Here is a 23,432-nt window from a genome sequence, read left to right on the forward strand (position 1 = left end):
GCAGTCTAAATCAGTCAATTAATCAATCAATCAATCAATCAATCTTTCTTTCTTTCTTTCTTTCTTTCTGTCTTTCTTTCACAATCTACTGTCTTTTTTAGCTTCATTCATTCATAGTCAAAAGGGACTCAAAACACAAAAAGAATAAGGTGACAGAAAAAGTGGTGAAATGATATTAAAAAGAGTGGTAAAGACAGTAAATATAGCTGCAAGCAGCAGTTAAGGGGTCAATCTCCACAGAGGCAGAATGAAGATCATCAGACCAACTACAATAAAGGACATTTAGTGACGGTTTTAAGCAAAATATTTGAAAGCTCATAAATACAATCACTTTAATGTGACATAATTGCTTCTTACTTTTGACCAATAGGTGGCACTGATATCAAATTGATCTGGTGTGGTCAGTGTTGGGTGACAATTTTTGTTAGATTTTTTGGGTGAGATTTTTGGTCAAACTTTTCAGAAGTTATAAGCAAAAAAACAAAATATATCAAGACCACTAGGTCAGAATACGCTGAAGCGATGCAGAGATAAAGCCTCACATCCATGTTGTTTGTAAAATTTGTTCTCACATTAAACAAGAACGGTTTGACGAATTGACTTCCATGTTTTTTGTCAGCAAGTTCTGAGGATGATGTCATTACATTTTCGTGACAGTCGGAGCAACGGTTTAGGAGGAGTTTGAAAAAGTAGGTTTTTAAAGAAAATCGAAATGGCGGACAGGAAGTTAAGCCGACTATGGCAAAATTGGTATCTGTGTTCTCGTTATGACTCATGGAATCTAATAAGACCAGACGCATGATAATAGTCAAAATTAATCACAAGCTATCAGCATTTTATAAATTTAATAACACATACAGAGTTTCATAACGATATGTTTGTAAAATAAAATATTATTTAATATTAATATTATGTAAAATAAAATATTATAAAATATATAATTTTACAACAAAATTCAAAATGGCTGATATGGGAAAATTGGGTATCGTTTGACTTGGTCTGCTATACCAAATCTAAAGAGACCAGTTTTGATTTTTGGCCAAACTGTTCAGAAGTTATAAGCAAAAATAGCCATTTTTCATATCGCCATTTATTCGAGAACGGTTTGACGAATCAACCTGAATTCCTTGTTTTTGTTTCGTAATGGTCTGAAGATGATCTTGTTCAATTTTCTTGAAATCGGAGAATCAGTCTAAGAGGAGTTCGAAAAAGTAGGTTTTTCTGGAAATTCAAAACGACAGAAAAAAAATTCATGACTGAAAATTACGTGAGAGAGAGAATCGTCTTGAGCCAACTGGAACCAGAGGAAAAAATGTTGTTTAGCCCTTACGGTTTGCTGTTATCATAAACACCAGTGCAAATTTGAACAGTTGGTGGCGCTAGAGTTAGAGACTCCAAAATTGCTGTGGTTAATGTTCAGACTGTCAAGTCAAGTCACCTTTATTTATATGGCGCTTTTTACAATGCAGATTGTGTCAAAGCAGCTTTACATTGATAACTGGTATATAATTTTGGCTGCACAGCAGCTCTTAAAGAAAATGGTGTCAGTATTCATCTTAAATAAATTCAGTATTGATTCATTCTGATGTAAGAATCAATAGTTATTAATTTTGTTAATTTATCTATATCAGCACTGGATTAAATAGTGATGTCATCATCCAGCTCAGCTCATTTCGCATACAGTGGTGTCAATGCAGATCAAAGCACTGTTGAATATCAAATGTCAAGTGTCCACAACTAAGCGAGCCAAAGGCGACAGCGGCAAGAACCCAAACTCCAACAGGTGACATCAGGTGGCAAACAGGTGTTAAAATGGAGAGAAAAAAACCTTAGGAGAAACCAGGCTTAGTCGATGGGCCAGTTCTCCTCTGGCGAACAGTGCTTTGTTACGATTCAGGTTGCTATCATAAGTCCGATAGGATCGCAACATTCAAAGTATTTATTCCAGTTCCATCCAGTTGAGGATGGAACTGGAACTTAGTATTCATCACGGCGGTATGGACGGTATGGAACTTAGTATTCATCACGCCGGTATGGACGGTCTGTTGAGGACCTGTGGCACTGGCTGTCGTGTCGATGATGTCTTCACAGTGGATGATCTAGTCGACTCGATCTCTGCTGATACTTCAGGGCTGCGTTGTGGTCGTGTCAGGGCACCGGTCCTTGGTCTCAGCTGGATACAGCCGGGATCCGGTTGACTACGGTAAACCTCGGGATAAACAGAAAGACTAATATTAGCGTAGATGCCATTCTTCTTCTGATGTAACGAGTACATCGGGTGTCATAGGAAGTGTTCCCGGTTCCGGATGACCTAATTTATGCAGCCTAACAAACTTGAGGGCTAGACTCATTTAAAATAATGTAATCGTCTGGTTTTAGCCAGGTTTCTGTCAAACACAGCACATCTAGATTATTGTTTGCGATAATATCATGTACAATGAGTGCTTTTGAAGAAAGTGATCTAATATTTAACAACCCAAGCTTTATCATTTGTTTATCATTATTATCTCTGTTTTTTTTATTTTTCCCTTAAATGGGTTTGGAAGTTTTTTGTTTTTACTAATTTGGGGTACAGACACAGTCTCTATGTGATAATATCTAGGTGTAAGAGTTTCTATGTGTTGGGAATTATCTGACTTCTGTAACGTGAGGCAGCTAGCAGACGGTCGCTTTAGCCAGTCTGTCTGCTTCCTGTCCCAGTTTGTCATGTTTCAGCTCTAAGACTATGTGCCATATTACTAGAGAGAAGAGCAGCACCATCCCGGGACGGATGAATACCATCTCTTTTCAACAGGTCAGGTCTGCCCCAAAAACTTTTCCAATTGTCTATGAAACCTATATTATTCTGCGGACACCCCTAAGACAGCCAGCCATTGAGTGATGATAATCTGCTAACTATCTCATCACTCCGACGAACAGGAAGGGGACCAGAGCAAATTACTGTTTCTGACATCATACTTGCGAATTCACACACCTCTTTAATGTTAATTTTTGTGATCTCCGACTGGCGAAGTCGAACATCATTAGTGCTGACATGAATAATAATCTTAGAGTATATACGATTAGCATTAGCCAGCACTTTTAAATTTGCTTTGATGTCAGGTGCTCTGGCTCCCGGCAAACATGTGACTATGGTGGCTGGTGTCTGTATTTTCACGTTCCGTGTAATAGAATCGCCAATAACTAGGGCACTTTCAGCAGGATTCTCAGTGGGTGCATCACTGAGTGGGGAGAACCTGTTTGATGTTCTAATCGGAATGGAAGAGTGGTGTTTTCCACGACTATGCCGTCTCACCGTTACCCAAGTGCCCTGCTGCAAATTGCGTCATTGCGAAGCAACATGGTTCAATTGATTCAAAGCTTTGAAAAGCTTCTTTACTAGTTTCTTATCACTAGTTTTTGTAGAAAACAAAGTTAGGCTGACCAGTCATTTCAGAGTTTTGAGTTGTCTTTCCTTGCCATCTCTAAATCATTTTCACAACTAGAAGATTGTTTATTATAAAATGCTTTTAACTTGAAGATTAATAGCCTAAATGTAGTAAATTTGCTCATCTTGGCACTGGCCTGGTTTAGTCAAACAGTCGGAGACTAGTCATATATTTTCTGCTGTGTAGAAGATATCAAACTGTTAAAATAACCACATGATCTGCAGCTCTTTTTTTTTAATTGTGGCGCTTTACGTGTTTAGCAGAAATAGCTTGAATGAAGAACGTCTGGAGCTTGATAAAATATTAAGAGGAAGATCATTATCATAAATGCCCCTGAATGCTACAACTCTAATGTACACTGAAACATTAGAAAAAGACTTTTTGAATGATTTATCTACAATGAAATGTTTAATGTCTTTAGTCTTTATTGTGTGACATAGACATCAGTCATGTGACCAGACAGATCACAAGATCTATAAACCATAATGAAGTGCAAAACAAACCAATTTTAAAAGAGATAGTCATAAATTGAGACACTGAAATGGGCAAATAATATTCCCTAAAGTATATATGTATGTGGAACTGTAATTGAACATGTGCAAGAACAATTGTTAAGATTACAAAGAGTTACAGAAATGCCAATATAAGCTGTATGCATTAATATGCGTATGCCTTATAAAGAGCGTTTAAAGTGTGAAAGAAGCATCAGATCTCTGTCTGTCACTCAGTGATGGCGGCTCTGGACGAGCCATCAGGATTGATCCCCCTCAGCTTCTCCATGATAGACTCGTACTGCTCAATCCTTTCAGCCTCTGAGAGTGAAGACGGATTGACCTCCAGGAATTTATATGCAGTCTTAGACTGAATGCTGAAGATGTTCTGTGCTCTCTGACAGCCTGCACCAAATCTCTTCCAGTACTGAAAGATTGAAGGCAGCATTAATCACAACACATTCACTAAAAATTTCTTCGTGACTTTAAATGGTTAGTTCACCCAAAAATGAATTTTCTGTCATTAATTATTCACCCTCATGTCATTCCACGCCCGTAAGACCTTTGTTCATCTTCAGAACACAAATTAAGATATTTTTGATGAAATCCAACAGCTTTTTGAACCACTTTCAAGGTCCAGAAAGGTGCTAAATACATTGTTAAAACAGTCATGTGACTGCAGTGGTTCAACCTTAATGTTACCGTCCATACCGGCGCGATGAATACGATCCTCAACTGGATGGAACTGGAATAAATACTTTGAATGTTGCGATCCTATCAGACTTATGATAGCAACCAGAATCGTAACAAAGCACTGTTCGCCAGAGGAGAACTGGCCCCCCGACTAAGCCTGGTTTCTCCCAAGGTTTTTTTCTCTCCATTTTAACACCTGTTTGCTACCTGATGTCACCTGTTGGAGTTTGGGTTCCTTGCCGCTGTTGCCTTTGGCTTGCTTAGTTGGGGACACTTGACATTTGACTTGACATTTGATATTCAACAGTATTCTTGACATTTATTCAACAGTGCTTTGATCTGCCTGCATTGACACTATTCTTTAAGCCAAAATTATATACCAGTTATCAATGTAAAGCTGCTTTGACACAATCTGCATTGTAAAAAGCGCTATATATATAAAGGTGACTTGACTTATTGTTACATTCACCGTCATGTCCTGGTTGTTATTGACTGTCACGTGATCCTTTGTGTTCTGTTCCCGCCACTCATCACTCACCATGGACACTGATTACACTCACAGCTGTTCGTCATTAGTATTGTGTATTTAAGTTCCTCCCTGTCTTCAGTCTAGCGTCCGGTATTGTTGTATGTTACATGTGTTTATGCTACTTGCCTTTTCCTTGAGATTATATTACGTTATCTTCCTTGAACCTGCCTTCCTCGTCTTCCCTGGAGCTACAACCGTAACAGAATACCGGACCAATACTGAAAATGGAATATAGCGACATGTTCGTGCTCGTGGCTCAGGAGAGTCACAATTTTTGTTTGTTCACTAAGAGATTCATCAGTGTTGCACTCGCCTGCCCCTACGACGACGAAACCCTGAAGTCGTTGTTCTGGATCGGGGCCAACTACCGTCGTCCCGTGGACCTCCCAGATACCTCCGGACTCAGCTGGATGGAATTTATCATCAGGTGTCTGGAGAGTGTTCGCACCCGATCCAAAGCACAGCCAGACCCAGAACCCGTATCTTCCCCACGGACCGCGGAGTATTCGTGTGAGCCCCCCGCAGATGGAGAGTTACCACCGGCAGCTACCGGTCAGCCAGATCCCGAGACCCCGAGGACAGAGGTGACCTGCGCCCCGGATTTGGAATTCCACCTGACGTCTGACCAGGGGTGTGAGCCCACGACATCTGCTGACGAGGGAGAAATGACTAGACTGACTGACTGATTGACTTTAGTGAGGAGTCAAGTCCCACCCAAACCCACCCGTCATGTTCATCATCGTCATCTGACAAGGACATTATTATGGACTGTGTTTCCTTTACAGATCCTCTACCCATGCTGACAACAACACCATGCTCAGCCAGTCCTCCTGTACCATCACTGCTGGATGTCATCTGCCCTGCGCCGTCTCCGGGGAACCCCTGTGACATCGAGCCGCAGGTCACACTCCCACCAGCAGCATTAAGGCCAGAGGTTCCGGTGGTTTCGCCTCCAGCTGCCGACCTCGTCGCTCCATCTCGGCCCCTCGACCTGTCGACTCTGTCCAGGCTCCGCCCATCTTCGGTTCCGCCGGAGACCCTCCGACTGACGGCTCCTCCGGTCTCCCTCGTCCGGCCGGCTCCCCCTTGGCCAGTCGTCCCTCCTCTTCTGCTACGGACTTACGAGACGTCGGTTACACTCCGTCCCTCCACCCCTTCTGCTACCCCTGTCCTCGCTCGAACCGACGTCACCGCAGCCCTCGGGATCTCCACCTCCACCAGTCGTCGCCTATACAACGCCGCGGTCTCCCAGGCCATCGACGTTGCGGGAGTTCGCCAGCTCTCTGTCTGCGCCCCGGAATCCACCTGCCGAGTCTCCGTCGGTCGTCCCCCAGATGCCGTCAGTCCACTCAACATCATCTGGACTTCGCCCTCCATCAACTCGGCCGTGGACTGTCGGATCTGGGGGACATCCACCATCAACGCCGCCAGGGGATCGTCGTCCTCCCTTCATCAGTATGCTACAACCGTAACACTTGTATGCAAAAACAAAACAAAAATAATGATTTTATTTTAACAATTTCTTCCAATTTCTTGTTTCTTAGGAGACTGACAGGGAAGAAAAGAGATTGTTGAATAAAGTTGTTATTTTTGTTTTGTTTTGAGAAATTGAGAAATTATTCTCATCTCTTCATAACATTAAGGTTGAACCAATGCAGTCACATGACTGTTTTAACGATGCCTTTAGTACCTTTCTGGACCTTGAAATTTGGAATGACATTGCTGAGTTTAATGAGAGATCAGAAACCTCTCAGATTTTATCAAAAATATTTTAATTTATATTCTGAAGTCAATCGAAGTTTTTATGGGTGTGGAACGACATGAGAGAATTAATGACAGAAATTTAATTTTTGGGTGAACTAACCCTTTATTCTACATCCCTTAATCCTACTCAATACCTAAACTCAACTACCTTACTAACTATTAATAAGCAGTAATTAGGAATTTGAATCAATATTTAATAGTGAGAATTGGACCCTAATCTAAAGTGTGACCCAACTTTCACCAGAAGCATTTACTCAACGTCTAACTAACCTGTTTTGCGTCTTCAATGGAGTTCAGAAACTCCTCCTTCAGGTCTTCCAGCTCTTCAATCAGATCCTCCCCAACAAAGGTCTTGTCTTTCACAGAGTCCAGCATAACAGCCACTTTCTCCCAGAACTTTTTAAGATCAACCAGAATTTGTCGTATTTGATCAAGACACGTCTGGACTTCCGTCAGGTGAACAGGACTGGGAATCACACCTGAACAAACAACATACAACAGATTCTGATTTATGAGCGATCATTGGGAGCCTTCAGGCTGTGATGAACATGTAAACAGCATGATAATTTAAAAGCACAGAGAGACTCTCACCCTGTTGTATTTTGCAATTGGCCAACTTCAGCTGAAGATCAGTCAGTTTGATTTTGATGTTCCACCCTTGGTTGCGCAGACTGTCCTTTTCAGAGGCAAGACGGTTCAGTTCAGCTTGTTTAGCACGAATAGCAGCATCGTTATAGTATCGACCAAATGAGAACAAGCCCCATAAAAAAGTATGACGGTAATTTCCATTATTTCTGATCAGATCCTGCAGCTCTTGAGTGGTTTTTTCAATTCTTTTCTCAATTTCCTCCATATCGTTGTCATTTTTTTTCCGTTCCAGTTCAAGCTTGACCAAAACATCCTCTAGACCCTTTATTTCATCAGAGTGTTTCGTTATTTTTTCTTTAGTCTTGCTCTGTTCTTCATACACATCACTGGTGCATGTTTTCCATTTTGGGCTTGTTTATCATACCTGAAAAATAGTGTGCATGTACAGTGATATAGTCTGGATTTCACAAAAAACAACCCAGCTATGGACATTTTTAATGTTCCCAGAACCAACACTGAATATTTAGAGAACATTCTTATAACAAAATTCTGTTAGCTGGGAACACACAGACTCTGAACAATTTTCTTTGAGAGGACCTTTCTGCTCTTTTACAAAGTCTTGATATTTTTTTTGTGCTCTACTAGAATAGAATGTTCACTGTTTTTCTCCATTGTTGCAGCTCCTCTCTTCCCAGTCTGTCAGTGAGTTTGGAGTTAGTTCATCCCAAAATGAAAAATTCTGTCATTTATTCACCCTCATCTCGTCCAAAGATTTTCATTCATCTTCGGAACACAAATGAAGATCTTTTTGATAAAATCTGACAGCATTCTGTCCTTCTATTCACTGCCTTTGCAACTTGAACTTTGACGCCTCAAAATGTTCACAAAGAGATCAGACTAATCTATATGAAAGTGTCCAGATTTTCTGAAGAGACATTTTTTATGATGAACAGATTTAATTTAAGCTTTTACTCACATGTAAACACAAACCTAACCTGAATGACACATAAGATCAAACCTCTTCTGCTGCATAACCAGTGAGGTTCATTCTCATGTTGTGCAGCTCATTTGAGCTTCTAGAAGAGGTTTGATCTTGTGCTTCATTCAGGTTAGGTTGAGCTGATCAAAGTCTAAGAAAATCATTTGTTCACTGTGTACTGATAAGAAAAATGATTGTTTGCTTTGAAGTGCTAAACTTCATAAATGTTTTCACCTCTTCACCATGTCATCCACGGCTCTGATGATGTCCTTGATCCATGTTCTGGCTTTCTCCAGGTAGATCACAGCCAGTTTGGGTTTGTTCTTCTCAACAGCTTTTATCAGTATTGGGAACAGCGAGGTGACCAGGTTGGAACTCGTGCCGGCACACTAAGAGAAAACAAGCATAATTAATCCACAAGGATAAGTTTCATACAAGCAGCAATCTTCTTTCCTCTCTCTTGAAACCAACACAGAAGTGACAAACTGCAATTCATCGACTGGCCACTAGAGACAGACTCCAAAATTGAGTCAATCCCATGTTAAAAAACTTTACAGCAGAAAAATCATGTTTACAGCCTGGTACAAAAAGTGGTTTTGGTCTATATAGCTAATGTTGCCCTTCATGATAACTGTTAAGGGGTGAATTTTTTTATAACTCATCCATTTAAATTATTATATTAAGTTCTGCATAATTAAGGGCGTGGCCACTTGGATTGCCACTGCTGTCACTGTTTCACAGACTGTCCTTTTCATGGACAAGAGGAGTCACTTCGGCTTGTTTAGCAAGAATAGCAGCATCATTATATTTTCGATTAATTCTGAACAAGACCCATAAAAAATAATGACGGTCATTTTTATGATCAGATCCTGCAGCTCGGGTGTTTAGCAGATAATTATCGCAGATCATTCAGAAGAAATATGACACAAACAATGTACAATATATCAATATTTCATGCATTTAATACTTTTGTGGACAAAAAGTGCTGTTGGGTGTTTCAATGGATGCTTGTCATGGACATTTTACCCAAGTGTGATGGATTGGATTCATCTCATGATCACTATTTCATTACAAGGGTATGAAGTCCTGTTTTGATTTTGTGTGTTATCATTTGCACACCCGACTCAAATTACAATATTACTGTTGCTGGAGCATCTATATCTTAAAGCAGACACAGTAGTTTGATAGTAAAATGATGTATAATTTGTTATCTTTATTAATATTTTAGATAGTATCTAAGATAGATAGATAGCTCTTTGAGCTAATTTGATCACGTCGAGCTAGGAGGGTGTGGTTTCAGCAACCAGGCACCTCAGCTCCACCCACATCCCGCCCCTTTGCCCATTTTTGGTTATCCGGGAGTAACATGCTGCCAAGATGGCGAAGGCCGACACTTTGGGCTTCAAAAATGCTCTTCAGAAATGTCACGGACACTATGTCCATGTATTATACCGTCTAAAAAGAACTATACAAAAATATTTATTGGCCCAGTGCACTAGTATCTATGTAAGCTTATTTTCACATGCAGAATCCTGAGGAAAAACATCAGAATTTTGAGAAAAATTATGATTTAGTATGATGAAATGATGATAATTCACAAGATGAATTAGTCTCACCTTCAGCAGAACAGCCTCAGAGGATCCGAACAGCATTTGTGTTTCAATAGCTTGGTCTCTGATCATACGCTCCAGCTTTGGGAAGCCTCCCAGACACAAGAATGACAGATGATAGAGGAGAGCCGTTCGCTCCGCAGACGGGAGAAGCTCCTGGATGAACTCTGGACTCAACTGAGAATCACTGGCGACAACCTCTGAGACACCAAACCGAACATTAGTCATATTCAACAACCTCTAGGTTTCAATTGGGTCAGTAACTTTGTACAAGTAAAAGCCTTTTTTAGTTAAACATTTGTTTAAATATGTGTCAGACTTGATTCCTCTCAATGTTTCATGGTCATTTATCTTCATCCTTCCCTCACGGGTCAAAATGAAGCCCTTAAAATATACTTTTTTTTTTGGGCCAGGAAGCTCATTTCATTTCATTTTGATAATATTTTTTAAAGCAAACTTTTTTGGCCAAGCTTTTTTGTTTTGTTTATTTACCTTTAAATTACTAGATATTGTCAATAAAAAAATAATATATGCACATTCTTCACTTAAATTCAGTGCATAAACCAATTCAATGCATGCATAACCCTTTTAATTCAGCTCAAATTATCGGTTACACTTTATTTTAGCGCTGTAGTTACACTGTAATTAATCAAATAAGTACTGAGTACTATTAACTAACTACATGTACTTACTATAGAGTTAGTTAGGGTGCTAGTACATGTAGTAATGCCTAAATGACACTAAAATAAAGTGTTACCAAAATATCTTACATTGGGTGTCTTTGCTGACCTCTTTTGGGAAAAAAAATGATATAACATGATATTTCATGACTCTTGCCACTAGATGGCCTTTACATATGGAGCATATAAGCTGTTTGGCTGGGTCCTAGAGTCATTTCTCTTCAGTGTGCATTCAGATACAGGTATATACATTATAAATGACATTTTGGTAAAGTTTTAGCATTTTTAGTTTAAATTTTGAGCATTTTTAGTTTTTTTTTTTTAGCATTTTAGCATTTTCTATGTGTCCAGGATTTGTTTTTAAATTTCAACAACAAAACTCATCGAATCCAGTAATTATTATTATTTTTTATTTATCTATTTATTTTTGTATTCATGGTTTAAGTGCGACAAAAGTCCTTGGACCACTCTGAAGTTTTAAAAACTTTTAAAAAATTAGTTTTGGGTCAAAATGACCCGAGGGAAGGATGAATTAAGCAGTTTTTCTTTGCCACTGTTGCCTTCGGCTTTACTGCACGTTTGTAAGGCACAAATTTGCTTTGAATAATAAAGTTGAAAAGAATGCTGATGTTGGGAAACAACACCCCAGATAACAAAAATATGAGATAAGAACATTTTGCTAACATTCCCTGTAAGTTATGAGAACGTTATTTCTGAATGTTTTAAAAAAAAAAATGCAAATATTAAGGAAACTTAAAATTGTATCATTCTTGAAACATTTCGGAATGTTACTTTTAAATGTTCTCTGAACGTTCTGAAAAAAGCAACATTTAAAAAAATGTTCCATGAATGATGCATAAATATAATGTTTTGAGAACGTTATCAAAGACCTGATAATGTTGAACGAACATTATATTAATGTTGCTGGAAGAATGTTTGTTCATAACTTTGAGAGAACCTTGCCAGAACATTCTGAGAACGTTCCCTGTTATCCGGGACGTAATGCTACATAAGGATCTTCTTCGAGTTCTTCATTTCCACCTGTGTTTGTGGGGCTTGAAACGAACGTCTCCTGCTTCTCGCTCTTCTCCAGCCTCGGCTTCTTGGCTGTTACAAGAGACAACATGACAGAATGACTTCTGAATATAATATATTATAATGAAAGAGATGCTTTAGTTTTATGAAATAGTTAATGAATAGGTTTGAAGTGTCTCTAACCTTTGCTTTTAGACATTATTGTCTCCTACTGTGAGATCTCTAAAATACAACAGAAAGACATGAATGTAGAATGAACAGGGAAAACAATAAAAAAGCCAATTCTTTTAAATTGAATAATTAAAAGACCTTATAAATGCTGCAAAGACGTTTTATAGACCTCACGAACATTACAATTCTGCTATATTGGCTCTTTCTGATGGACACAACATTATTAAATCTCTTTTCTCGTCTGTTGGTGGTTGTGAATGCGAGTTTGCAGCTCGTGCTGCAATAAAAGTGTTTGTCTCTGCAGGTGAAATCACCAACAAACAACGAGACGAGTTTATTCTGATTCTCCAGCAAATGACTCTTATGAGTGAATCAAAAACATGCAGCATGATCACTTTTATTTGTTTTTACTAAGGCAGTTTAGACACAGAATCAGAAAAAGAACAAACTACACATGTACAGTACACACAGAAACAAATATGTATCCAGGGGAACAAAAAAAGGCAATAATGTAATATATTTACATCTCTAGAGAGCACAAAGGATGAATATAGAGATTTTGATTGCTTTAGGAATCACTTACAGCACGATCACGAATGACTCTTATGAACTGGTTCTTTTAATGAGTTTGAATCAATCTGATGAATCATTCGCTACTGAATGAACTGAACTCTTGCAGAAACTTGAGGTAATCTAAAGGTTTATCTGTTGGGAAGCAAAGAATGCTTCAAATAAAGCACAACGCATATTTATGAAGTGTCAGTATGTTGGTATATTACCATCATATTCACCCATAATGACTGAAACATGTCACTTTATTTTTAAAATAACATTGAACATTTAAAATAATTTCTTTTCAGTGAACATGCAAGATCATATCACATTTTAAGAGAAACAAGTTTTATATTTTTTATTATGAACATTGGTTAGAAAAGTTGCTGTACTTACATGATGTGTTTCAGTTTCCTTCACCTGTCCTGCAGCGGTCACAGTATATATAGTGTGCGATTCATTCTTTAAATCACATGGTTTGAGGTCATTTTCACCTACTTCTCAGTGATCGTCTCTGTGAAATCACGTGATTTAGACTCAGAGCTTCACCTGAGATGACTCTGAACACACACACTAATAAACTGATAAAGGCAGATTATAAATGTTCAAAGACTGAATCACAGAGAGTGTCTCTCTGCATGCGTTCACAGATTTAACATTACACTTTGACAAACTAATTAACTTACTAAAGAATAACCAAGTTTGTTTTATATGAGGCTTTATTATTACTGTATATCTTTAATTTACAGTTAGTGTTAAAAATATATTTTCTAAGACATACTTTGCCATACTTTGGCTACAGAAAACATCAGCAATCATATTTTATTTTTTCATTTTAATTTTTCAATTCAATTTTTAGTTTATTTAAAAAAAAAAAAAAGATATAAGGGAAGAATACGAAAAAATCCACAATATATTATTTACTTTTTAATTTATGAAAAATATATCAATAACAGTACTATATTCAATCTATATTTATATTGATCACACATTTATCATCACAATATTATAGAAAGGAAATCTTTTTCTGTTATCAAAAACAAGCACATACTGTACATAAAACAAAGAAGAAAAGTTGTTTTCTTGTGAGCCGTTTGTGTAAAATATTATTAGTTTAATTTGTAAAACGATGATGGCCACATCTGAGGAAGCTGATGAAAACTCTTCATGCTGAAGATCTGAGAGAGGAACAAACCCCGTCTTCATCGCTTTATGACTTTAATCACTGTATTGCGTCAGTGATGATGATGATGATCATTATTTTCTAATTTCACAATTAAATATTCAATTTTATCATTTTGCAAACATTATGGGAGTGTTACTTTTGAATTCTGAAACATGTAACATTTAAAAACACTGTAAATGTAACATTTAAATAAACGTTAGATGCATTAATACATTTCAGAACAGTTTCATGAATGATGTATAAATAATGTTTTTGTGCTAACGTTTGGAGAACATTATTAAAGACCAGATAACATTGAACGAACGTTCTATTAACGTTACTGGAAGAACATTTGTTCATAACTTTGAGAGAACCTTGCCAGAGCACTTCTGAGAACATTCCCTGTAAGGAAACAGGAGCTAAACATAGGAAGACAGAAACAATGGGAACAAAACACTACAAAATAAAAGACCTCATGTCAAAACCATGAAACATGTAACTATAAGAGGGTTCCTGCTCATCATCATCATCTTCATCATGAGGGGTTTAACTCTGGTCTTCATCAGCTGTGGTTGTGTCCTGCTCTCTGCATGTCCAGCTTCTGCTCTGTTCCTTCACTGATTTCCACCACATATGAATTATAATTATGACAAAACAGTCATCATTACTAACACCTAAACTAAGTTATAATTATTACATACTAAGTCATAGTTATGAGATTAAAAAGTAGAAATTATGAGATAAAAATTTAACTTTTTTGCCATTACTTCAACTTTGTATGTCCTAATTATTACTTATGTCAGAATTTTGACTTTTTTGTCAGAATTTCAAGTTACATCAGAATTTTTGGCTTTTTATTGTAATAATGAGGACTTTTTAAGTCATACTTTCAACTATGTCATAATTTTGACTTTTTGTCATAATTTTGACTTTTTAATGTAATAATTGATATTTTAAGTCATACTTTTGACTAAGTGTGTCGTAATTGTAACTTTATGTCATCATTTTGAATTTTTAAGTCATAAATTTGAATTTTTATGTAATATTTTCAAATTTTATGTCATAATTTTGACTTTTTAGGTCAGATAGAATTTTGACTTTTTGTCAGAATTTCAAGTTACGTCAGAATTTTTGGCTTTTTATTGTAATAATTAGGACTTTTTAAGTCACACTTTCAACTATGTCATAATTTTGACTTTTTACATAATAATTTTTGCCTTCTGTCATCACTTTCACCGTCAGAATTTTGACTTTTTAATGTAATAATTGGCATTTTAAGTCATACTTATGACTTAAGTGTCATAATTTTGACTTTTTATTGTAATAATTAGGACTTTTTAAGTCAGAATGTAACATTTTTAAAGTCATACTTTCAACTGAGTATGTCATCATTTTGACTTTTTGTCATAATTTTGACTTTTTAATGTAATAATTGATATTTTAAGTCATACTTTTGACTAAGTGTGTCGTAATTGTAACTTTATGTCATCATTTTGAATTTTTAAGTCATAAATTTGAATTTTTATGTAATATTTTACAATTTTATGTCATAATTTTGACTTTTTAGGTCAGATAGAATTTTGACTTCTTGTCCGAATTTCAAGTTACGTCAGAATTTTTGGCTTTTTATTGTAATAATTAGGACTTTTTAAGTCACACTTTCAAATATGTCATAATTTTGACTTTTTACATAATAATTTTTGCCTTCTGTCATCACTTTCACCGTCAGAATTTTGACTTTTTAATGTAATAATTGGCATTTTAAGTCATACTTATGACTTAAGTGTCATAATTTTGACTTTTTATTGTAATAATTAGGACTTTTTAAGTCAGAATGTAACATTTTTAAAGTCATACTTTCAACTGAGTATGTCATAATTTTGACTTTTTGTCATAATTTTGACTTTTTAGGTCATAATTTTGACTTTTTAATGTAATAATTGATATTTTAAGTCATACTTTTGACTAAGTGTGTCGTAATTGTAACTTTATGTCATCATTTTGAATTTTTAAGTCATAAATTTGAATTTTTATGTAATATTTTCAAATTTTATGTCATAATTTTGACTTTTTAGGTCAGATAGAATTTTGACTTCTTGTCCGAATTTCAAGTTACGTCAGAATTTTTGGCTTTTTATTGTAATAATTAGGACTTTTTAAGTCATACTTTCAACTATGTCATAATTTTGACTTTTTACATAATAATTTTTGCCTTCTGTCATCACTTTCACCGTCAGAATTTTGACTTTTTAATGTAATAATTGACATTTTAAGTCATACTTATGACTTAAGTGTCATAATTTTGACTTTTTATTGTAATAATTAGGACTTTTTGTCATAATTTTGACTTTTTAATGTAATAATTGACATTTTAAGTCATACTTATGACTTAAGTGTCATAATTTTGACTTTTTATTGTAATAATTAGGACTTTTTAAGTCAGAATGTAACATTTTTAAAGTCATACTTTCAACTGAGTATGTCATAATTTTGACTTTTTGTCATAATTTTGACTTTTTAATGTGATAATTGATATTTTAAGTCATACTTTCGACTAAGTGTGTTGTAATTGTAACTTTATGTCATCATTTTGAATTTTTAAGTCATAAATTTGAATTTTTATGTAATATTTTCAAATTTTATGTCAGAATTTTGACTTTTTAGGTCAGATAGAATTTTGACTTTTTGTCAGAATTTTGACTTTTTAATGTAATAATTGATATTTTAAGTCATACTTTCGACTAAGTGTGTCGTAATTGTAACTTTATGTCATCATTTTGAATTGTTAAGTCATTAATTTGAATTTTTATGTAATATTTTCAAATTTTCTGTCATAATGTTGACTTTTTAGGTCAGATAGAATTTTGACTTTTTGTCAGAATTTTGAGTTACGTCATGATTTTGACTATTTAATGTAATAATTTGGACTTTTAAGTCAGAATTTAACATTTTTAAAAAGTCATAATCATGACATTAAATCATACTTCCGACTGAATATGTCATAATTTTGACTTTCAAGTCATAATTTCAGCTTTTTAATAATTATGACTTTTTAAATAATACTTTCGACTTTCAATTTTTCCTGTATTTTTGATCAAATAAATTCAGGTTTGGTGAGCAGAAGAGACTCTTTCAAAAACATTTTATAAAGTCTTAATTATTTCAAACTTTTGATGGATATAATATATATAAATGTATCACTGTAAGGCTACATGTTAACTTCTGTTGTCTTTAATGTGTAAGTTGATCTTTATGATTTCAGAAACACGTTCTTCTGTCTTTTGCGTCTTCACAGTGATTGTTTGGGGTCATATAACACACACACACACACACACACACACCCTCTTTAGATAAGCAGGCAGAAGGGGGTGTGTGTGTCTTTAAGGCGCCTGTGTGTCTTTGTGTCTCAGCAGCAGCAGCAGCAGCAGTCTCTAGTCCAGTTCGGTTCAGTTCGGATCATGTCTTAAATCATCTGCAGCAGATCTGTGTGTGTTCAAACTCCTGAAAGTCACGAACAGCTTCATTGTCTCGCGGTGAGTGTGTGTTTGTGTTCGAGAGAAACTTCTTCAGGCTCTCATCGAGCCTTTAGTTCGAGCTCAGAGTGAATCAGGAGAGATTCTCAGTGTTTGGTGAAACTCGCCTGAAGTCCCGCGGTTACTGTAACACGTGCTCTCGATACATTCACTGTTACTTTCAAACGCGCCTTTGATGTCGCCGCTCTCTGTCGGACGCCGCTTTTGTCTTTGATGTTTGATCTGTTTGTTTATTGCGTCTGTCTCAGTCTCGTTCCTGTGCTCATTTAGGTCCGGTGGGTTCGGTTCGGTTCTGGTCGTGATGCAGCCTTCATCTTCATCATCTTTATCAGTGTTTCTTCTTCTTCTGTCAAGTTTTTCTCTCGCTTTGGCCTGTAATAAAGCTCTGTGTGCCAGTGACGTCAGCAAGTGTCTCATTCAGGTAAGAGTCTCACATTTATGATGTATTATGTTGGGTTTTGATGGTTCAGAAGCTCGAAGCTGCAGTACAGTGAATCAGTGAATCAGATATGATCAGGTTTTCAGATGCACTTCATAATTCTCATGTGCATCTACTGGTTCTGAAGCACTTTTCATGGAGCTTCATGGCTGTTCTTGTGTTGTTGTCTGTGTTTAACCCTGCTGTTGTTGTTGCTGTTGTTGTGGAGCAGGAGTTGTGTCAGTGCCGGCCGTCCGATGGGAACTGCTCGTGTTGTAAGGAGTGTATGATGTGTCTGGGAACTCTCTGGGAAGAGTGCTGTGACTGTGTGGGTAAGACCATCATGTTTTCAGTGTGTTACACAATATCTGCAGCTCAACCTTCTCCTCTGCTGCATCATGTCTGTTTTGCATATAAACATGTTTAAACATGTACACTTGCATATGTTACAAAGGAGGTCAAACTCATCTGCATTAATGAATTAATCTTTTTTTTTATTCATATGAGATTTTTAATAGTGTGGCTTTAGATTGTGATTTTTTTTTTTTTCTTTTCTTTTTTTTTTTAAATCGAAAATAAACTTTTTTTTTTTGGGGGGATATTTTGCTCATTTTTAACCCATTTCTTGCCATGAAAACAGCTGTGATAAATGACAAACAAACCTTTCTCATTTTTCGTCTTGTTACAGTCTACAGAAGAGATGGTAATTGCGACTTTTTATCTCACAATTCTGACTTTATAACTTGAGTTTGTCTCACAATTCTGAGAAAAAAAAGTCTGCTTTGTCCAAATATAATATATTAAACTCACAATTCTGAGAGGAAGAAGTCAGAAATGTGAGTTTATACTTCACAATTTCAACATTATTTTCACACTTTATTTCACGTATTTCTCTTCCTTTGACTTTCTTGTGATTCCGACATTTCTCAACTTCGGTAAAGTTGGTTTTATATTCGCACATTCGCACATCCATATTCAATAGCCTTGTTAATCACACTACATTGGACATTCAGTGGACATTCACAAGTAAATATGCCATTAATACAATACTTGCCTATTTTGATCGACTGTGAAAAATGTTGTAAGTTGACAATCGTTGGTTGTCAATATCATGTCGCTGCTTAAAATTCGCAAACATTAATTTATTGCACATTTATTGGAAAGTCTGAATTTATCAGAAGTCCGAATGTGCGAATATAAAACCAACTTTACCCAAGTCATTTCTCACTGAACTGACTTTATTTCTGACTATTCCAACATTATTTCTCACCATTCCAACTTTTTTTGTGATTTCGACATTTCTTCTTGCGATTCCAACATTTCTCACCATTCTGACTTTATTTTTCGTGATTCCGACTGATTTCTCGCCATTCCAACTTTTCTCATAATTCCGACATTAATTCTCACTATTCCAACGCTATTCCAACATTTCTCACCATTCCATCTTAATTGCCATTCTGAGGTTATTTCCCACAATTCCGACATAATTTCTTGCATTATTTCTCACCATTCCATTGCTATTCCAACATTTCTCACCATTCCAACTTTTTTTGTCATTCCGACATTTTTTCTCACGATTCCATCATTTCTCACCATTCTGACTTTATTTCTCATGATTCCGACTTTTTATCATGATTCTGACTGTTTCTCACCATTCCGACTTATTTCTCATCCCTTTTGACTTCTCTTGTTATTCCGACATTACTTCTTGTGATTCTAACATTAATTCTCACTGTTCCAATGCTATTCCAACATTTCTCACCATTCCATCTTAATTACAATTCCAACTCTATTTCTTGCCATTCTGAGGTTATTTCCCACAATTCCGACATTCTTGCATTATTTCTCACCATTCCATTGCTATTCCAACATTTCTCATCATTCCAACTTTTTTTGTCATTCCGACATTTTTTTTCTCACGATTCCATCATTTCTCACCATTCTGACTTTATTTCTCATGATTCCGACTTTTTATCATGATTCTGACTGTTTCTCACCATTCCGACTTATTTCTCATCCCTTTTGACTTCTCTTGTTATTCCGACATTACTTCTTGTGATTCTAACATTAATTCTCACTGTTCCAATGCTATTCCAACATTTCTCACATTCCATCTTTATTGTGAACATTATTTCTCAGAATTCTGAGTTTATTTCTCGTGATTCTGATTTTTTTTCTTGTGATTCCAACTTTATTTCTCGCCATTTCAACTTCTCATGATTCTGACATTTCTTGTGATTCCAACATTTCTCCCCATTCCAATGCTATTCAAACATCTCACTAATCAGACTTATTTCTTACCATTCAGACTTTCTCGCGATTTCCAACATTTCTTGCCATTCCGACTTCTTGTTATTACGACAATATTTCTTGTGATTCCGACATTAATTCTCACTATTCCAACACTACTCCAACATTTCTTGCCATTCCAACTTTATTCCGATTCCAACATTATTTCTCGCCATTCTGAGGTAATTTCTTGCGATTCTGACTTTTTCTTGTTTGCAATTCTGACTTTTTTTTCTCTGATTGCAAGAAAAATGTCAGAATTGCGAATTATAACTTTAGAATTGCAAGAAATAAAATATATATAAAACTAGCAATTGCAAGGGAAAACTCTCATAATTAAAATTTTAATAAAAATCATGATTAAATAATTAAAATCATGTTGATAGTTTGTGCTCGGAGAGCTGAAGGTGCTTGATGTTTTACTTGAGTGTTTCTGGTCCTCTCAGGCATGTGTAACCCCAAGAACTACAGCGACACGCCGGCGACGGCCAAGAGCACGGTGGAGGAGCTGTACCGGCCCATCCCGTCGCTCTTCCGCGCGCTGACCGAGGGCGAAGCGCCCATCAACATGATGGTGGTGTCCTTCCCCGTGGCCGAGGAACTGTCCTACCACGAGAACCTGGTGTCCTTCCTGGAGACGATGGAGGACGCGCACCAGAACGTCTCGCTGCCGGGGAACAGCATCCACGCCAGCTACGACACGCAAGGTGAGGAAAGAGTGCTCGCCTCGCGCTTCACTGAGCAGGAACGTCGTTAGCTTGAGCTTCATTCGTTCCGGCGGTGACCTTGTGACCCTGAGCTGTGACGGTAATGAGACGTCCAGCGGCGAGCAGGTGTCCGGACTGACCGGACGGAAATGCATCAGATCATTTGTGTCACACTGGAGTTGATATATTTGACTCACACATTACTGGTAAAAGTTTAGAATAATTGAGGTTTCTGGAAGAGTCTCTTCTGCTCACCAGAGCTGTGTTTATTTGATTAAAAATACAGTAAAATTTGTGAAATATTATTATAATGTAAATCAGCTGTTTTCTATGTGAATATATAGTAAAGTGTAATTTATTCCTGTGATCAAAGCTGAATTTTCAGCATCATTACTCCAGTCTTCAGTGTCACATGATCCTTCAGAAATCATTCTAATATGATGGAAAACATTTAAAAAATCTTAGTTATTCTAAACTTTTGACCAGTAGTGTACTATTTTATTAATGAGAAATGATTCTTTTAAAATGATGAATGTTACTTTAAGTGTGTCTTTAGATGACTGATAAACTTTTAGTTTTTAATTATTGCTTTGCATGTCATAATTTTTTTTTTTTTGTGCCATAATTATGACTGCATATCATAACTTTGGCTTTGCATGTCATAATTATGATAGCATGTCATAATTTCAACTTTTTTTTTTGTTATAATTTTGACTTTAGGTCATAGTCATGACTTAGTATGTCAATTTAAACTTTGCATGTATTAATTTTAATTTTTTATAATTATGACTGCATGTCATAATCTTGATTTTAATGTCATAATTTCAACTTTATAATTTTGACTTTAAGGTCATAATTTTGTCAATTTTTACTTGCCTGTCATAATTTTTACTTTATAAAATGCAAAGCAAAAATTGACAAATGAATAACATGCAATTTCATTTTTGTCATAATTTTGATTTTGCATGTCATAATTTGTCATAAATTTTACTTTATAAAATGCAAAGTAAAAATTACGACAAAATAAATTATAACATGCAATTTCATTTGTCATAATTTTGACTTTTCAAGTCATAATTGTTTCTTTTTTTATAATTTTGATTTTGCATGTCATAATTCTTTGTCATAAATTTTACTTTAAAATGCAAAGTAAAAATTATGACAAAATGAATTATAACATGCAATTTCATTTGTCATAATTTTGATTTTGCATGTCATAATTTTTTTTATTTATTTTTTTTTACTTTTTCCTGTCATAATTTGTCATAATTTTGATATTGCATGTTATATTTTTTGTCATAAATTGTATTTTATAAAATGCAAAGTAAAAATTATGATAAAATGAATTATAACATGCCATTTAATTTGTCATAATTTTGATTTTGCATGTCAATTTAATAATTTTTGTCAGTTTTTACTTTGCCTGTCAATTTCTTTGTCTTTTTTGTCATAATTTTTACTTCATAACATGCAAAGTAAAAATTGACATTATAAAAATTAATATGCAATTTAACTTTTGTCAATTGTAATTTTGCATGTCATAATTTTTTGTCATAAATTTTACTTTATAAAATGCAAAGTAAAAATTATGACAAAATGAATTATAATATGCAATTTTATTTTATGTCATAATTTTGACTTCATAATTTTGACTTTTCAAGTCATAATTTTTTGTCATAATATTTTCATAATTTTGATTTTGCATGTCATAATTTAATTTTTACATTTCATGTCAAAATGTTTCCCAAAGCATGATTTTTGCTCTTATGTGGCGGATACTGATCTGATGTCCATGTGACTGTATTGGTGTTGTTTCCTGATCTGTGCGTCTGTCTCATCTCTCTCCAGATAAGATGTGTACGGTGGTTTACTTCGACGACTGCGTGTCCATCCGTCAGTGTAAGCAGTACTGCGAGTCGATGGGCGGATCCAAGTACCGCTGGTTCCACAACGCCTGCTGCGAGTGCATCGGACCCGAGTGCGTCGACTACGGCAGCAAATCCGTCAAGTGCATGAACTGCCTGTACTGATCCTGAACTGAGCGCAGTCCTGTCAGTTACTGATGTTTTATTATTGTGTCCTGCGTCACACAAAAGATTTTGTATATATATTATTTTTATTCTTGCAGATTCACGTTTAGCCTCATGCATTCAGATCAGAGAAATGACTGATAGAGAATAGATGCATCTCTGTGCTTAATCATAATCAGCATATGTTAGGAACTTTCTCAAGGTCTTTCTTAAGACTGAATGAAGTTAAAATCATTAGTTTAACGATTAAAAATAAATCATCCTTTCACCTCGAGAAGTGAAGCTGGAGTTTTATGTAGAGACGACAGACGCTTGTTTCTTCAGTTTCACAGACGCAGGTGAACTTGAGCGATAGAAATCACTGTATTTTTCAATAAAACATCATCTCCAGTTTTTATTCTTGTGGTTTCATTTTTTCATTTTTATTATCTTTTTTCCCTTTGTCTTACTTTATTTTTTTATATTTTGTTTCCTTTTTTGTCTTGTATCATTTTATTAATTTTAATTTGTCTTTTTTTCCTGTTTAATTTTTTTTTGGTCATTATGCATTTTTTATTTTTCTATTTCATGTTTTCTTTAGTTCTTTTAGTGTTTTGTATGTTTATTCCTCATTTCTCCTCGGTTCATGCGCGTGGCTGCTGTCGGTCGCTCTGTTAATCACGCGTCTCTTCGGCTCACAGGTGTCCTAATGAAGCGTCCCACTTTCAGACACAAAGCCCTCATTCAGTCCCATGAGCCTCCAGTCATCCGTCCAACTTCATCTGCAAACT

At 35.8% G+C, this 23,432-nt stretch overlaps 2 protein-coding genes across 2 annotated transcripts; one reads left to right on the forward strand and one right to left on the reverse strand.

The window, feature by feature from the left end:
• Positions 1 to 3,830: 3,830 nt before the first annotated feature.
• LOC125258085 lies at positions 3,831 to 7,797 on the reverse strand. The gene is made up of 3 exons (XM_048174922.1): positions 7,497 to 7,797; positions 7,176 to 7,384; positions 3,831 to 4,346 (listed from the first exon to the last, which is right to left on the reverse strand). The coding sequence occupies exons 1-3, from the start codon at positions 7,756 to 7,758 to the stop codon at positions 4,149 to 4,151; spliced, it is 669 nt and encodes a 222-aa protein (XP_048030879.1). The 5' UTR covers positions 7,759 to 7,797; the 3' UTR covers positions 3,831 to 4,148.
• A 9,221-nt stretch (positions 7,798 to 17,018) lies between these two features.
• Positions 17,019 to 23,059, forward strand: LOC125258395 (twisted gastrulation protein homolog 1-A-like). Its single transcript, XM_048175318.1, has 5 exons — positions 17,019 to 17,218; positions 17,489 to 17,639; positions 17,869 to 17,968; positions 20,372 to 20,632; positions 22,481 to 23,059. The coding sequence occupies exons 2-5, from the start codon at positions 17,520 to 17,522 to the stop codon at positions 22,660 to 22,662; spliced, it is 663 nt and encodes a 220-aa protein (XP_048031275.1). The 5' UTR covers positions 17,019 to 17,218; positions 17,489 to 17,519; the 3' UTR covers positions 22,663 to 23,059.
• The last annotated feature ends 373 nt before the right edge of the window (positions 23,060 to 23,432 follow it).

This window comes from Megalobrama amblycephala, linkage group LG22 (assembly GCF_018812025.1).
Source record: "Megalobrama amblycephala isolate DHTTF-2021 linkage group LG22, ASM1881202v1, whole genome shotgun sequence".
Lineage (NCBI taxonomy): Eukaryota > Metazoa > Chordata > Actinopteri > Cypriniformes > Xenocyprididae > Megalobrama > Megalobrama amblycephala.